This window comes from Astatotilapia calliptera, chromosome 20 (genome assembly GCF_964374335.1).
Source record: "Astatotilapia calliptera chromosome 20, fAstCal68.1, whole genome shotgun sequence".
Classification (NCBI taxonomy): Eukaryota; Metazoa; Chordata; class Actinopteri; order Cichliformes; family Cichlidae; genus Astatotilapia; species Astatotilapia calliptera.
The window spans coordinates 36,563,673-36,582,148 of NC_137441.1; the positions used below are offsets into that span (position 1 = coordinate 36,563,673).

The 18,476-nt window shown below is 45.1% G+C and overlaps 1 protein-coding gene across 1 annotated transcript in view; it reads left to right on the top strand.

Moving 5' to 3' along the window:
- lgr6 (leucine-rich repeat containing G protein-coupled receptor 6) overlaps positions 1-18,476 on the top strand; it is a 38,610-nt gene that overhangs the window by 365 nt on the left and 19,769 nt on the right. Inside the window, exons 1-2 of the mRNA XM_026153382.2 lie at positions 1-263; positions 15,773-15,844. The exon at positions 1-263 is cut by the window's left edge and continues 365 nt beyond it. Of these exons, the coding sequence (XP_026009167.2) occupies positions 19-263; positions 15,773-15,844 (317 nt within the window). The 5' untranslated portion in view covers positions 1-18. The remainder of the gene's footprint in view (positions 264-15,772; positions 15,845-18,476) is intronic.

Here is an 18,476-nt window from a genome sequence, read left to right on the forward strand (position 1 = left end):
GAAACTCCACAGGTGCAGATGCAGACAGGTGGTCAGCCAGACATGCCTCTTGTGCTTCTGTTTCTCTGTGTGGCCGGAGGAGTCTGGGGGTCCGCCCCCGGAGCGTGGGGGTACGGACGGATCCAGGACAGACAGGGTACAGCGGCAACAATGTGCCCATCTCCGTGCCACTGTGAAGAAGATGGGATCTTTATCATGGTTGACTGCTCAGAGATGGGACTATCATCTGTGCCAGCCAACCTCAGCCCGCTGACCACATACCTGTGAGTAACACATCACTGTTGGAACAACAAAGGACTCTCTGGTTGTTTTATTAAGTTTTTCACCCTGTGTTTCCTTTACCTCACTAATCATCTTCCTCGTGTTTTGAGTCCTAACCTTGATCTTCAATCCTCCTCTCACTCACCTCGGTCTGGTACCCATTTGTTTCAGTGTTGTTTGAAAAATGAATTAATGCTGCCGAGATGTGGCTGGTATTCCATCATTTTGTAAAAATAGAGCAGTGGGCAACAGCTGGCTGGATGTGAAGCACTGGCAAAGCCCACATGCAGATAAAAATGGACAGGCGGGAACATGTGTATGCACGGGAGCGAGAGAGCGTGTGTGCTGGCCACTATGGCAAAATAACTGGACCACTTTCAGTGTCAGGTTTCTGAGCTCCAACTGGAGGCATGCCACGAGAGAGACTGTGTGTTTGTGTGCACACGTGTATGCTGCGCCTTTTGTGTTTGTGCGTACACATGCATGTGTGTGAGCTGCAAGCACTTGACACAAGCATGTTTTTGTGTGCGCGTGAATCAAGAAGGGTTTGAACACAGATGTCCAAACGTGTAAAAGGCTGAGCATTCAGCTTTGCCGCTACTCTGTGTCACACTGTGTTGCAATAAAAGCACAGTGGCAAAGAAAAGAGCAGAAAGATGTGCAGGAAAGGCTCATTTAATTATGTTTTTTCAAACAAATATCTTGATGAAATAACTCCTTTGTGACACTTCATTTCCAAACACCGAAGAACAGTAGCATTTTTTCATTTCATTCGTATACGTTGGCTAGAGCGCACGGCAGATGCTGTAAATACAATGAAAAATGTAATTCCAGCCACTTTAAGGGTAATAAGAAGCTCTAGACATAATATTATGTAAAAGATAGTTTCATACACCACCCTGTCGTGGCTTAAAGCCAGATCTTTAACTGCTTTACTGCGTAAGACCTCAGAGGACAGATTACAGACACTTTGTGATAACTGATACTAAAGTCATAGAAGTCAAATCCAGGAAACAGGGCGTGATAGAGAAGCTCTCACTAGGGGCTCTGCAAGTATTTCGAGAGCAGAGGAGCAGAATTCGGGAGGAGGGGAGAAAGATCAAGAGTTTATGTAGCAAACGACTTTAAGAGAGGTGCATAAAAGAACTCCGCTTGAATGATGCTCGCCTCTTGTGCTGTCATGGGAGCCTGTGATGGCCAAATCTCACTGTGCTCTTTTGAAAGTTAAAACACATTTATGGTGGTGAAATATGGTCTCTTACTGCGTCCAGGAATCGCTCTACCTATGAGAACATCAGGCTTTTGGCCTAACAATGCTTGCATGTCACACAGCTAAGTCAGCACACGTACACACCCAAGGCAGGCTTGATCTTAAAGGGAGCGCGTTGAGCCCCTCAGTCCTCCTCTAGAGCAAAAACAATGATGACATGAGACTCCCTCAGTGGAGATCTGCGCTCATCTTAAGTGCTGCGCCCAAGCCACACACAAACATACAGATCTACACACAAACACACATCATTTCCTACAAACACAAGCTTAATTGTTCATTTCCCCTCGTTCCCTAACGGTGGAACTGCACCAATTAGTGAGTTTGAGGGCTGATTTAGAATAAGATAAATAAACTCAGTGACCAACCGCACACGCCCACACACAGTCAACACATTAGTTGTAGAGGAGAGAGAAGATGGAATGTGGGACGGCAGGAGAGATGCCACAACGAATCAGGAGAGTGCACACGAAATGTTTCCTTCTTCAAACACAAACAAAACAACAAGCTTCTCCCAAACTCAGACACTGCATGAAAACAACTGCAGCCAGCACAGCAGGCTGGAGTTTCTCATTTCATCCTCGAGCATAAAAGGTTACAACAGCGGCGAGCCGGTCCAATCCCCATCAGGATCTGCAGAACTGTCCAGCACGCCCCGCTGCGACGTGTACTCTGGATTAGCCTCCAAGCACATACTGTAGGCTGTGGAGGTCACAGGGATTTGCTTGGGAACAGTCCACATTATAAACCACATCCACACAACTCTGTGAAAGTATATGACATCATTCGGCCATGTCATCGGAGAGCTCTTCAAAGTGAGCCGAAATGCACATGCTAGCGACTTGAGAGGAGAAACCAGGCGATGCATGATTCACTCGATTTTCAAGTGTTTATTTGCACACTTGGACGACCCCACTGCATATAGGCATAAACATAATTAAGTCGTAATCAGGGAAATTTTTCTCTCTTTTTCTGAATCATAACACCGAGGCGACTACAGGTTGACTCTGCAAGAGAATGTCGCCACTGGGAGGCAAAGGTGCTTGGAGCTGCTAGCAGCGGAGTGGGTAGAGATTTATGGCAATAATTGTTTCCGTGGGCAATGCTTGAAATGAGCTGTCATGTGAGATCATTTGAAAGACCTTCTCTTTGATATCGCATTAGGAAGGAAAGGCAGTGCCCCGGGGTGCTTGTCTCTGTGAGTGTGTGTGGATGTGTGTTGAGTGCGAGAACACCGTGTACGGTAGTTTGGAGACCTGTGTGGTTTAAAGTGTAGCAGCAAACAAGTCAAACGCCATAAAGGATGGTTAGTAGTGTGACTACCACAAATCTTAGTTAGGAGCAAGTGAATTAGTTGGCTTTCCACCTATAGACTTATACATAGTTAAAGCAATGTTTTTTAATGCCCTCGTTATCTGTTTAATATGATATCCGGTAATATTTCTATACTCTCTGTTTCTACGGTTGTCAGGTGCGCATGTTTACACGTCTTCCACTTACTTGAACAGTGTGAGCGTAAGTGGAAAAGAGTGTATTTGGGTCTGGGGTTGGACCGGAGTTGAGAAGCATTTAGGTGATGCCTAGTGGTAGCGGTAAGTGCGGTGAACTTCTAACAGTGTTTTGGCTGGGGCCAGGAAACCACAGCTAGCGCATTACCAGACAGAGGAAAACTGAGGAGTGTGTGAGCACGCCTGCATGTGCACACGCGTTTGTGTGTGTGTGTGTGTGTGTGAGTTTGTGTGTGAAGACCACCCAGATTGCAAAGGGGATTTTTTTCTAGCCAGTGGAGGTGAAGCAAGAATCTAAGAATAATGGAGAGATAAAAATATGATTAAAAGGGAACCAATTGGTGCCACAGAAATAAATGTGCATTGGACAGCTTTGAACACTCTGCTTTAGCAGGGGCAAAAAGATAAATAAATAAAAATCACACAGACACATTCTATATATACGCATGCAGGGGACAACATCCTGCCCTGTGTGGTGACCGTGGCAGTAGCAGTCGTGTGCGTGTCATTTAGCCATTATGTTGATGGAATGATTCCTATCGTGAGTGACCGGAGCTCACACTGTAAACATCATGTCTGCAAGAAACAGAGAGAAAACAGAAAATGTATTTGACAGAGAGCAGAAATAAGTGCATAGAAGAAAAAAGAGAACAGTGTGTGTGCGTGCTTGAGTGTGTGCTCGAGTGTGTGTGAGTGTGTGTGTGTGCTCAAGTGTGTGTGAGTGTGTGTGTGTGCTCAAGTGTGTGTACAAAGCGTGGAGGGTCCTCACAGAGAAGATATCAGCGCCAGCATCAGTGTCCTGGCTCCAGACATCTACGGTAGCACCCTGCCTCAACTACACTCCCCTCCTACCTCATTTAGGCCATTCTCCTGCCCCCCCCCACCTCGCCTATTCATCTACAGAACAGGTGTCGGTCTGCTCACGCAGTGCAAATGTGTGATCCCTGTGCAGTGATTGATTGAAAAAACCTAGCAATGGCTACACCTTCGGGCGGCGGAATAAGAACGGCACAGGGTGTGTACTCAGATGGTGTCACTTCATTGTTTTTCTTCAAGGTGTTAATGTGCATGTCAGTTGGGGAGGAGCTGTTTAGACTACAAGCCAAACAGCTGTCAATGGTGATCAGAGAGTTGTACAGAGGAAGAAATCAACTGCACCATAGTTTCCTTCTTTTCATGCTCTTCATCCTTCATTAACTCCTTTGTCCTCTCCTCAACTCAAACCCTCAAAGTGTTAACTCAGCGCTCTCCTACAGTAGATTCCCTGGAGCTCATGCAACGAACACTGGCTGAAAAAAGCCACTTCCGATTGCTAAGTGATATTTATGCCAGAAGGGTGAAGGAACTGCACTGGTTTGTGGTTTCCTGAGAACGACCTGGGAGGCTTTTAAACGCTGCTCAGGGACAGACGGTAGGTAGGCAGGTACAGAAAAACAATGGAAACAATGGTAATTCCCTCAGGAACAGCAACCAAAGAAGACACAGAGGCCATAGTGTACTCTACCGCTCCACATCCTGTCCTTTAGAAAAAAGTAGAAAGCAATCATGACACAAGATCTTGAAGGGAACTAGGGTGGAGGAGGCAGAGAGCAGAAAAGCAAAGTGGTTTTTGTAGTTTATGTGTACAAGAGCCTGCACATGATGGGCTTATGGGGACTGAATTAAACTGTTTGGCCCTTGTTGGCCCACTGACTGAATATGTAAATCTGTGTTTTTCGTGTGATGGCAGTGTGACGCAAGTATGACACGGGGCGCTAGGAATGTTCTCCCTGTGATGTGCGGTCGTGGGGTGAAGGCCTGCTTCTGACTGAGAGAATTCAGATTGGCTGCATGGCCCAGATTCCTATTCTTTCCAGCTCAGGGAATCCATGGGAATATTTGTTTGTGTGCATGTGCACGTGTGTGTGTGTGTGTGTGTGTGTGTGTGTGTGTGTGTGTGTGTGTGTGTGTGTTTGCGTGAGCGTCTGTCTGTACTGTATGTGCATGAAACTGTGCAAGTGCACGTGTGTGTGTGTGTGTGTAAGTGTGTGTGTGTGTGTGTGTGTTTGCATGAGCGTCTGTCTGTACTGTATGTGCATGAAACTGTGCAAGTGCACTAGCCCTCTCTTTTCCACTACAGAGAAGGCATTGTCCTGTCCTGGGACGGGGCACGCCGAATGTCACCAACTGTCCAAGTGCATGTCCATGCATATGTGGATCTATGTGTCTTAATGTGGCATATGTGCATTTGATGAGACATTTTGAAACTGTTTATTGCCTAAAAATACAAGAATTTCAAACAGGATTTTATACTTCTGCAAGAAGATGCAGTTACAACAGCTCAGGAAAGGCCCACTTTTTAGATGAGCCTATCACAAACTACAAATGTAATGGCTATTTGAAGAAGCAAAAACTGTGTTTTTCTGATTAAAACATCTAAGATAACCTGATTATGTCCTAGAGTAAAAAATGCTCAGATGGATTGTGCAGAAAGTTGGATTTAATTTTATTTTTTACAGTTTTCTTTTTTAAATTTTAAACCCCCATAAAAAAAGTTTGTAACTTTGTTTTTTTATTTAATAGGAAACTAAAATAATAGATCCTGTGTGAGACATGGGGGAGAATGTTTACATGAGTGATGACAGCAGAGTGTGCATGACATATCTCTCAAAGTCTGTCTGCCTATCTTTGTGATCGTTGGCCAGACCTGCAGAGCAAAGTGGCTCATGTGGGGCTGGCAGTGTGCAGGTGATGACTAGTAAGAGCTAATGATACTTAATGCCCTTTCAAACAACACACACACACATACACACACACACACACACTTGCACATACTCACAAGACCCTCCACCCACATAGTAAGCAGGTCTGGCCCGGATCTGGTATCAAGCCAGCACTGCTGGTTGACTTCTGGCATGATAAGACGTATGTCAACCAGATATGGGCCAGGCCTGGCAATGATGCCACTGTTCATGCAATGGCATACCACATCTGGCCCGATTGTGGTTTGGGTTATGTGGCCTAGGCCCATAGAAAACAGGACTGGCCCGGATCTGGCATCAAGCTGGCGCTTCTGACTGACCGGTGTAATGGCAGAGTGTATGTCAACCAGATGTGTGCCAGGCCTGGCAATGACACCACTATTTATGTGATGGCATGCCACATCTGGCCCAATTGTGGTTTGGTGTATGTGGCCTGGGCCCATAGAAAACAGATCTTCCCTGGATCTGGCATCAAGCTAGCACTGCTGACAGACTGGTGTCATGGCAGGGTGTATGTCAACCAGATGTGGGCCAGGTCTGGCAATGATGGCAGTATTTATGTTTTTATTTTCCTATTTTAGTTAGAAGACCCAAATGCCATGTTGTGATACTATACTGCTATGGTAGCCAACGTTTCAAATGCAGATTTGACATGTTTGTGAGTGCACACTTTATCCAAAACCTAGTGACGGTTTACTCATCATTACCAGCGGGTGGCTGTAGCTCAGGAGGTAGAGCAGGTCACCTATTGATTGGAAGGTTAGTGGTTCGATCCCTGGCTCCTCCAGTTTGCCAGTCTGTGTATGAATGTAGTTAGGAAGCACTTGGTGTAGAGAAAGTGTGTGATTGGGTGAATGTGGCATGTTGGATAGAGCACTTTGAGTAATCCGGGAGAGAAGAAAAGCGCTATATAAGAATCAGTCCATTCACAATCTGAACAGTTTCGTCATGTTACTTTGGCACTATTATGTTCCGGCACATGTTATTACATGGCTTGATTAAGCTGACATCTAGGGCCAGCACAGGGCCAGCAGTGTGCTTGAAACTGGTCCGTGGCTGCACACAACTTACACATGGCCCACATACCGTAAAGAATGACGGCCCTTTGGTGGCCCAGATCAGGTTGGCCAGAGGTGGCCCATATGTGGGCCAGCACAGGACCACCAGTGTGTTTGCAACTGGCCCATGTGTGAGCCATCTCTAGCAAACCAGATCTGTGCCACCAAAGAGCCGTCATTCTTTGCGGTATGTGGGCCATGTGTAAGCACATTGTGTGGGCCAGATCGGGGCCATAACAATTCTGCTATGTGGGCATTGCACACAAGGAAACACACAGGCAGCAATAGTGGCGCACACGCACATACTCACTTAATGATGGTTAATGCATCAAAGAATCTCACAGAGCAGAGATGTCACTACAGTGCTAGTTGGGATAAGGTTGAATGGTAGACTGGAGTATTAACTAAAGGGAACAAAGCAGCTTTTACAGACACATGTAAATGTGCGCACACAGACGCTCACAAACACAAATACAGTAGCATAGCCAAAGGGGGATATTGCACAAGAATGTACAAGAAATTAAAGCAGGGATGTAGAAAACAGAAGTTTGAGAGATTAATGATGGGGGGGGATAAAGAACGACGAAATCTTTTCTCAGGACGTCTAATATTTGAGGGTTAGTTTGACTGATCTGAATGCAGAAACAGCAGTGAGCTCAGCAGGATTGCATAATTATTGGTAAGACTACATCATTATTCTTCCTAAGCCTGGACTTCACAGGTGAATTTTCCATCTGCTGTGAAGAGGGGAGGGGGGAATTCTGTCAGGCTTACTCAAGTCTCGATTACATATCTGAGAAGGAGCAAAAGAGGAAATCTGGACTTTTTACATGAATGGCAAGACGCCAAACTAAATCTCTTTAAACCAACAGCAGCCACATGTCTTCAGCAGTGTGGGGTAAGATTTCATCACGCGCTGATCTAAGTTGAGTTCTAGATGTTATCCGTGGGTACTCTTTAATATATGGAGCAGATGACCTGATCGTGGATCTGTGAGCGCTTTTTGGGCCAGCAGTGGATTTGAGCAGCCTTCTAACTAGATCCAGTGTCCTCCTGTTTCTGCCATTCAACCAAATGAAGTCATAATAGAGCCTGACACTAATACTCATCGGGTTTCATTTACTGTTGTGTCCACTGCTGCGAATCTGCCTTGAATCAGAATGCAGAAGGGGGGGAGGACACCTCTGTAAGAGATACCCATTCAGGAAGCGATAAAATTTGCTACCCTTTTCCACACGTTTACTATTTTTTAAAGAGTTCATTGGCATGCTATTAACTTTTAATGCTGCAAAAACTCATAGCTTTGATTAAAAAAAGTACATCATGTGACAAACACGCATGAAAACTAGACAAAATATACATGTCAAAACAACACATTAGTGGAGTGGGGGGGGGGGGGGGGGGGCTGTGAATGCCTTCCTGCCTTCCAAAGCTTTGGCCTACACAACAGCTGCCTGTCATTCCTGTCCACATGTTGGAGGCAGTTGTATGTTGTGTAGCGCCGACTGTTCCAACACTTCCTGTTCCATTACTGAAGTGCTTGACCTTACACCCCCCCCCCCCCCCCCCCCCCCCGCCCCCAATCTCATGACAGGGTGTGTGTGTGTGTGAGGGCAGGCAGCGCACATGAAGTGTGTATGCGCACGTGTTTATGTGCGTGTGCAGTATACCAGGGGTTGAATGAAGTCCCAGAGGGCACGAGTATGTTTCCCATGACATGGCCTCAGACTAAACAGCTACTCTCTCCACCCAGACATCCGCCTGTCATTCTCCTCTTAACCGCAGCAAGCAGAAAAGAGCACAACACACTGAAGCATCTCCCTTTTCTGTTTCATTATCTCCTCTTTTCTCTTCATCCCTCCTTCTCTGTTTCTCTGCACTTTTGTTGCAGAGTCCTCCCCATGGCCCTCCTCATCCAGGTGAAAAACTTCTCCTCGCCCTCTTGCTCTTTGTCCCCCGTGAATGAGAGAATAAGAGAGGGAAAGATAAAAAGAGAGTGCCTTCGGACACAAAGGGCAGTGTACCCCTCCCAGGAAGTCTGGGAGAGAGGGAGAAAAAACACATCTTTAGAGAAAGGAGGAGGGGAGGACAGCATTGTGCCCTCCTTCCTGACTCTTGGGTGTGTGTGTGTGTGTGTGTGTGTGTGTGTGTGTGTGTGTGTGTGTGTGTGTGTGCAACCTCATGTGTGACCGGGAGAGAAACTGAATGCCAAAGCAGTCAGTCTATTCAGACAGAAAAAAAGCAAACACACTTAGACCTCACCCTTGCATACAATACACACATGCACACACACTCACACACTAATGCACACAACTATTTAGACCCTCTTTAAGGCGGCGCCCAAGCACTGACTACCAGTTGCATTGTGTGGAATAAAAGATCCTCTTTCATCGTGCCTTAACTGTTTCAAAGAACTAAGCGGAGAGGATCAGACTGAATCTAACTGAAGACATTACAGTTCTAATCGCTGTGAAAGACAGCCAAGGTGTGGCTCAAGCAGCCCTAATGCACAACTCCTGCCCTCAGGGCAGAACTCTAGGTTGTTGATTTCCACTAAGGTTCTGTTACTCTAATGTTCCTCACATATAAGCCACCTTCAAAGGTGCAGCGCTTACTGCCATTATTGGCTGTTTGTTTGCTAAGAACTTCCACCTGAGCGAGGGAGATTGGGATTGGCAGGGAGGCAAAAAAGAAAGAGAGACAGACTAGAAAAGGAAGCGAGAGCGAAACAAACACCACAGAGTGTAAGTTGGTAAAATGTATTTATAAAGCACGGTTCACAGATAAAAATCACAAAGTGCTTCACAATAAAACAAGAGGCAAAACTATATGAAAACAACGTAAAACAATCAAATACAACGTAAAACAAGAAACTAATTAAAAGCTTGACTTCAGCCGCTTTTTAAGAGTCGGTGGACTCTGTAAAGTGCAAAGAGATTTACACAACCTTGGTGCCACTGCCTGAATAACCTGATCCCCATGAGTTTTGAACTGAGCACATGGGACCAGTAGCGACCTCTGACCTGAAGAACCAAGAGCTCAGGAAGAAGAATGAGGTTTCAGCAGGTCAGCGATATCCTGGGGAACTTTACCATGTAGGGTCATAAAAGTTAAAAATACATTTTAAAGTGAAACCTAAAATTTCCTGGCAACCATTGAAGAGAAGGCAAAACTGGAGTGATATGCGATCTTCTGTTGCTGCAGCCTGAAGGCGATCCAAAGCTGCTTTGTTGTAACAAGTAAAAAGACTGTTACAATGATTCAAACGGGAAGAGATGAAAGCACAAATAATGATGGTGTGGCTCTGATTAAACTGATTTTTTGGGAGGTGAAAGATCTCTCAATATTTTGTATGCAATTGTAAGGTTTAGTAGCAGCAGCATACCACAAGTCTTTTCATACAGGTTTCCCTTTCTTTTTTTTGTTTGAGGTTGGGGCGGGGGGAGCTATGGCCTCAATGTGAAATGCATCATATCATATCACCCCCCTGCTTACGCTCTCTTTCTCTCACTGACACATTTTAGCAATGTTTCCAGAAACAGGCACCTGACTACTGATCATATCTGCCCTGATCTCAGGGTATATTCAGTCACCAGGGTGGTCCATCACCCTCCTCACAAAAACAGCAACAACAAAAAACCCACACCTGGAGTATGTGTGAGTGCCTGTGGCTGTAGCGTGGGTGTCTATGTTCCTAAAAATAAACAACGGCATTTTCATATGATGTGGCGAGTTGTTTTGCTGCGCTAAATCACCAGCTTTTTGTCAGAAATGCATCCAGTTTGAAATTGGTTACAGTGGGGCTAGGGGCACATTCACACCCCCCCACACACGCCGCCTTTGATCACAGAGCCGATAACATACTTCAGTAGTTCTGTTGACGGGGAAGTGGAAATATGATAAATCACATTATTCTAGCTACAGGACAGTGTAACCTCATGCTCGAGTTGAAATCTGAAACAGCGATGGGGAGAGAAAGAGCGAGTGTGAGGGATAGAGCAGCATAAGAGAGAAAGAGAGAGTGAGGGAGGGACTGAAAAGGCCACGGCCGATGAATGGAAATGTACCCCTGCTTCTTCATGCTTCCGTTCCTCCCTTAAGACATGCGACTTGCCATGGTTACTCTATCAATCACTGCACAAAGCAGTCAGATAGTGCTTTACCTTTCTTCCGATGCCAATTCCTCCTCCCTTACAGTCACACACAGACGAGCCTACACGTACACACATCAGTCGGAGAACATTGTGTGTCTGCAAACTGCGGAACGATGGAGAAATAGAAATGGAAAATGTATCCGTTTCTTTACCCTTCTCAGTTCCACACGTTACCGTGCTTAAACACGCAAAAATGCACACATCTGTGCACATGAAGATCCACGTCTGTTCCGTTCCCACCCCGGGGGAAGACAGGAAGAGCTCACAGGCTTTGTCAGAGAAAAAGGAGATAAAAAGAAATGTTATGGGTGTGTTTGCGGATGAGCGCCGGATGAGCGCGCGTCTCCGCGCGTCCGCTTTCCTGCATGCGTCCCAGCGCCGCTGAGGAATCTTTAGTTCGTCAGTCAGCAACAGGAGTTCTAAGGAAAGGCAATGGCCTGTGCGCCTCTGTCAGCTGAAAGATGTGTTTTCCTGCGAGCAATATCAGGCTGTTTCTCTGACGCCGTGATGGCCAAGATAGGGCAGAACGTTTCCCTGCTGAATACTCACATGAAAAATGAAGAAAAGAAACCTCCACGCTATCCCCCCCAACACACACACACACACTCACAGCAATCCCTTTCCAGGTCCCAGCAGAGTCCATGTATGATGTGGTGAAAGTGCAACCAGGGCCTGCACCCACCACATGTGCAGGCTGAATGGGAAACAATAGGGGTGTGAAAATGAGCGACAGACATCTCACCACACACACCGCAGCCACCTATAAATGGAAATAATATTGTCCTGCGCACATAGATACTGATACACAGACTTCTCCCTCTCTTTCACAGAGCACACACACGCACACACACACATTAGAGATGCCAGTAAAACGGGGACAGTTCTAATTGTGAAACTCCCACAGCCTGCAAAATCTTCTGAGCGCTGTCTTTCTCATTACTTTTGCGGCCGTTTACTTGCGCTGAAAATATCTGCACGTCACAGCGCCAGCCGACACAATGCACATGTGGTAGTCATCAATCATAATTATCATGGTTTAAAAAAGCCACAGCTGTTATTTGATTTTAAAAACAAGCCATAGCACAGTGCCTTCCAACGATACGTCAAGTTGTCAGCGGAGGCCTTGGCCTGCACTGCAGAAACGTCTCTCTCTCGCTCTTTCTCCGGCTTCCCAAACGAGCTTGTTGGAGAGCGCAGGCGAGCCGAGCTGCATTCAACCTTTTCCCCATGACTCACCGGTGTGTGTGTCTTTATTTTTAAACATTTTCTCTCTCCGTTGCTGTGTGTTTATTCTGTCTGAGCGAGGCCGCTGTTATGGACTTCACACAACGTTTGTTTATGGCTTCTTTAATCAGGACCAGATAACGGAGAGTTGTCTCCATCTGTGGGCGCATCCCCAGAAGCTGGGTGTGTATGTCTGCGTGTCTGCGTGTTGCTCCCCTTTAACAATCCCTCCACAGTGTCCCAATAAATATTCTCCCTCTGCAGAAAATTAGCGCCCGGAAGATGAATCGGATTAAAGTGTGCACGTGTCTTGTTCACGCGCCCCCTCCCCTGCGCTTCCTGTGTCATACGTGATGTCACCCAGTCTTGATTACTGCGTTACTGCTTGCTTGCTGCGTCATCTCCATGGCAACTTTGTTGTCACTTATATTGACCTCAGACTCTAATCAAGCAGTAATGTATTATAGTTGTATTTATTTCAGAATTATTGAGCAGATACTGTGCCAAAGATGGAAACTGTTGGCTTTTCTGAAATACCCTGAAAAGCTAAAGTCTGACATTGAAATTTGGCATATTTGGAAAACACTGATAGGAAAATGAACTTGACAAAACGATCAACAGTTTAGCTGTAGACCAGTGGAAACGATCTTTTATTGTGTCAAGCTAAACATCACCTATATGCCATGTCTCTGAGGTATGGATCTCTCACTTCTCCTTATCACTCAGATTCTCAGTCACTCTTTTAGTGGCGTATCTCAACTCTGAGTCCCCTTCTTTGCGCAGCAGCCACGCACAAACAAAAACACAAGACTAACAAAAGCATATGTTCATGAAGGGAAATGAACATGACTGAAAAGTTTGAGTGAGGGAGCAAAAGTTGTCTTGCGTTTATTCTTGCATGTCTTTTGCACAACGGTCAGCCTGTCGGTGCAAAATTCCTTCATTTTCAACATCTTTGAAGTTTTTTTGCGTAGTGGATATTTAGAACTCCTTCTCTGCAACATTTTAATGACTCTTACACCTAAGCTTTGACTAAACTATTCTCTAACCCTTCTTTTCTTGGTTTGTATTTTTTTGGGTGGGTTTGCTGTCGGGTTTAGGATTACTAACCTTTTCACAAACCTTCTTCCAGTTCACTTTTCAAGAACTGTTTATATGACTTATAGCTAAATCAGTGATTGAAAGTTGGTTGATCCCTAAGGAAGAGCACAGCTACTCTAAGCCACAAGATTTGTAAGACCATCATCTCGCTCATCATCACAGTTGGTATGATCTGTCTTGGTCTACTGATAACACTGTGATCAAGGAGCCCAGGACTGGATTACAGACAACCTGTGTTATATTAAAACCTCACTGGCACTCACACACTGTGTTTACTGTATGCAGTAATTTGTTTGCTCATTTCTTTAGTCTGTTATTTGTTATTCTGACTTTTTTAATAAAAATTGAAGATTGAATAAGTGATCCAATAAACATGAAATGGCACCATATTTACCCCGTCCCTCCTACCACGGAGGTTATGTGACGGGTTTAGTTTGTCAGTCTGTTTATCAACAGGATTACTCAAAATGTTACGGACGGATTTGCATTTGGCTCAGCTCGTAATGATCAACTTTTGGAGTTGATCTGAAGTCTAAATCTGGATCCAGGACATGTTTGGAAGGATAATATACTACTAAGAAACAAGAGTTCATCTTTATATCCATCTTTACAAATAGATAAGAAAAAATCTGGAAACATAGTGACATAGTGTGTCATATATATACATATTTGTGATATAGTTCTGGATCCGTGATGGGGGAAATTCTCACTCTTGCTGGAGGTATGCAGCCTTGGACTAGCCTTGTATTTACAGGTGCCCGGTTTTCATTATAAGCAAACACAGTTTAGATTACACAAACATGAATAAATATCACATTCCTCTGTAAACATTTGACAAACCATTATTGAATGTTTTCATACCCGCATTATTTACTTTAGCTTGAAGTCTCCTTCTTATCCTCCTTTATAGGCCGAGTGCTACCTTAGGCTATTACTTTGAGCTGTCAGTATGCATTACCAAGCATACCAAACAAGCAGTAAAACAACAACACAGGCCTTGCTCATTATTTTATAAGCATGAAAGACAAGTAACTACTAAGAGTAGGCCAGTAACATCAATGCAACAGTGAAACCAAAATATCGAAATCCCTACAGAATGTCACACTGGAAGGTCCTTGAATAACACCTTGAACACCTCTCTCTGCTGTCAGACCCCCCAAGAGTTTACATTCGTGCCTTTATTATACTTTCTTAGGAAAATATTAATTGTCAGCAGATGCTGTAGAAAAGGCTCTGCAATGATCTGACCTGTTTCATGGCACCCTGCTAACGTTGCAAGCTCATCGCTTGGTAAGAACACACCCCCTCATTACACGTGACACATGGAGCTTATGCTGTGTGTTATCCTTGACGGTGTACCAGATTTTTGTTATACTGAATTTGACTCGTCTGCTAATTATGACAGGCTACTCAAATACCCACATTTTTTGAACCAAGCACAGTTTTTTTCCATATCTCCCTGAAGTTGGATATAGATCACGCCTGAGGACAGATCTGTCCAGCCCCCTGTCAGCTTGGCTGACTTGACAAACAAACAGGCAGTGTGTCAAAACTCCCAACTGCAAAGGGCTTCTGAGAACAGAGTTTACACTCGCTAGCCTGGTGGTCTGGCTTTATGAGCAATGTTAGTGTCATACACACACAGAGACACGCAAATTCAAGTCTCACTCCTGAAGGCTCATGCAAGACCCCAAGGGCTGTGAAAGCAAAGCAGAGGTGATGTAAAACCTTCTTGCTTTCCCCGTGCTAATCAAAGAGATGACCTTACATGACCGAGTTAAAAGGTTATATATGTTTTCTACCAGAGGCTGACACATAGGCTGTCCCCGAGTGTTAAAAAAAGATGTGAAAAAGTGTGTGTGTTTAATGTGTGTGTGTGTGTGCACGCACGAGTCTGAGCATCCTTCACCTCTCCCTCTTTCACCACAACGCAGCTGCGTCAACACTCACCCCTCAACACACCCTCTCACGTCAGAGTGTGTGTCAAAGAATCAAAGAAATGGAGTGTGCCTGTGTTAAAGCAATGAACAAAGGGGGAAGGAGGTGGTCTCAGGAGAAACCTGAGGAAGAAGAAAGAAGCCAAGAGACTGAGAACGGGAAGGAGAACGAGATAGATAGGAAGGGGGGACCGAGGGGTCAGATCTGAGAGAAAGCAGAGTGAGACATCTGGAAAAGAGAAAGAGTCACTGGGACGAGGAGGAAATTACAGCTGCCCAACAATGATTCATTGGGGAAAATTCTCCTCTGCATCTCCCTCTCCTCCCTTCAGTTCTCCAACCTCTCTACCTAACCCTGTAACCTCTCTCTGTGTACTACTCCCTGCTCGCGAGGATGGATTTCCATATGAAAAAGGCATCCGAAACATTTATAATTTTACGTCTCTGAGCGTTTTCAAAGAACATTAAAAAGGCACGCATTGACTGACTCTTTGATTTTCCCCGTTTCTCTCTCTCTCTAGGGATCTGAGCATGAACAACATCAGCGAGATCCAGCCCAGGGCCTTCCACCGACTGCACCTGCTATCAGAACTGTGAGTGCACAATCATTCAACTCACGCTCACTTAATGAACCTGCACTGTCACAACTCGTGCATGACGAGAACCAGTAATTCCTTGAACCGCTGATACCCACAGACGCCAGAGATGAGGTTGATGATTCTGGCCCGCCTCTGATCTCCCCTACCAAGAAAGTGCCTGAAGCAATATGCTAGTATATCCTGGGATGGCTGCACAAAAGGGAGAGCTGAGGCGAACCTGATATTCACTCAGAGATCAAATATATGGTCTTTAAAGCGCAGGTTCTGTGCTCGGCATCCAAGCCTCTGCTTTCTTGCCCTCCTTGAATTCGGTTCAGCTGGACAGATCAGCAGAAACAGTTCGCTCGTAGACAAGTGTCCTCGCCAAGATAAACACACACGATGGGAGACTTTTAGGATAGCCCTGGGACAACAAATAATGCAAATAGAATTAAGTATGGATTCATTGGAATATCTTTCACATACGTCTCTTGGCTGGTAATAAATACAGCTTTATTTGATCAAATGAAACTAAACAAACAATATGTTAGACTATAAGAAGTCTAAATGTTTTCGACTACCATAGCATATGCTACAGAGGAAATCTGGCCGGCGCTTTCAAGGTAAAAAAGAAGTAGTATTGGTTTCAGTCTCACAGGGCTGTTAAAAGAATACAAGGCGCAGCAAGTTTGCAAAACTTTTTTGAACACGTTCTCAGTCAACCTCGCCGATATCGGATCTGACTACTCCAACCACCCAGCAGAATTCCGTCTCCGTTTGACAAAAGCTGCCTACAGACTTGCCCTCAGGGCGTGAATGTGCGTAAGAGTGTAGTGTGTTTGAGTTCGAGGGGGCTTATGCTTGTATGTCAGCGTTCACGTGATTATTTCACCTCTGAATCCTGCAAACTTTGTGTGTGCGCATGTGTGTGTCTTCATCGGGTGTTTGGACAGTCTGCTGTTTTCTTTGCTAATTTGCGCAGCTGCAGCCTGTGAGGCATGAGCTAACGATGATGAAAGCAACAAGGTTAGCCGGGCGGTCGCTACATTTCCTTTGAGTTGCCGTCCAACTGTGTCCGAAGAGCAGAACGAAGGGAAATTATGTGACACTTTAAAAGCCGGAATATCGAATCGACCACTTTGATTTATTGCAGCTTATTGCATTGCTGATCTGAACTTTTGCGGTTGTAAAACGTTACAGGTCAGATATTGCTGTTGGCGTAATAACGAAAACCACGCAGTTCAGGGTGGTGCTGAGCACTGAAGCTGACATTTGCCTGCATCGGGTGGGGGGAAATGGCAGGGGTGGGGGTTGAAGCGGGGCCTTGGACACAGCTCCATCTGTAGTGTTTGTCCAGGAACAACCATCCCAGTGTTTTACAGGCCCATTGATCTTGCTTCGTCTGCATAGCTATCAAGTTCTGACACTTTATGGAGACTTTTTGTTGCTTTGTAATTCTTCCAAGGAGTATGTTCCTTCCCTGAAGCCAATTTTTTTTCCAGCCCTGTGACCATTTCAGGAGATGTTCTGAGACGATCGTGACATTTCAAGGGCAGGAAAAGCGCTTTTTAAAAATATTCATCTCTGCCTGAAATGGTTTAAAGAGACAAAGCGATAACAGGTTGTGCTACACTTAGAAAGCTCAGAAAAACAAATCAACGCTCTCAACACAAACATGATTGGTTTGAGAGAGACAGCTTTTGATGTGGGTCTCGAGAACTGTTTGGTAGCAGGGAGAGGCAAGGGGCAGGCGTGTTGTGACTGGCAGAGTGATAAATTGTTTGATGTTGGGCTCTGCTTCGCCGCCCGCCCTCCCTTACTCCGTCTCCCTCCCACTGAATTCATTTTCACAGTCCCCCCCATCTTCACTTCACTGCAGGCCGTGTAGTCTCTGCCTTTGACATTTTTTCTGCTCTCACGTCACATTTTCACAAACTAAAACAAATTTGCTGATGGCAAGAGTTTCAACATTTATCCTGTGCTACGCTACAGGAAGGTGAGGGTACAGATTATCTCTATTTGGACACAAACTGTGTCATCCCACCTCTTATCTCTTTGCTCAGTTCTCACCTCTGTAGCTTCAAAGTGAATAACAGCTAATCCCTTTGAACCTAAAACGAGGTGATCAAATTAACTCACAAAGGTAGCTAATCTTACTGGGCTAAACCTTCCTTTGATTCACTGCACCATTAATATTGATAATAAGATGTGAGCACAACCATCCCTCCCTCCAGCCCTTTCCCTGCCTGTAAGTCCTTATTTCTATTGATCTCAGATCCCTCTTATTAAGCCTTCATTCAGCACTTTGATCAGTGAATTTGGGTCTTAATTTAAACACAAAAACATGCACACAACTGTCAGTCAGACGAAGCTTGAAGAGAGGCGACTGCGTGTCTGTGGATTAATGAGAGGGCAGCGATGCCCATGCTTGGATACAGACTCCTAAACTGGTTTCTTATCTGGCCGTCATATCAAAGACACGCCCTCTTTTTTAAAAGTTTTGCTCTAAAAAAGCCATTTTCTCATGAAGCGGTAACTTGGAGCTACCAGAGGACGGCTTGGAGTGAGACTGCCCTCGAAGATGTTTCTTTCTGAAAACCACCGCTTCCAGCCCATCATCATTATCAAAGTCCATCCCTGTTTGTAG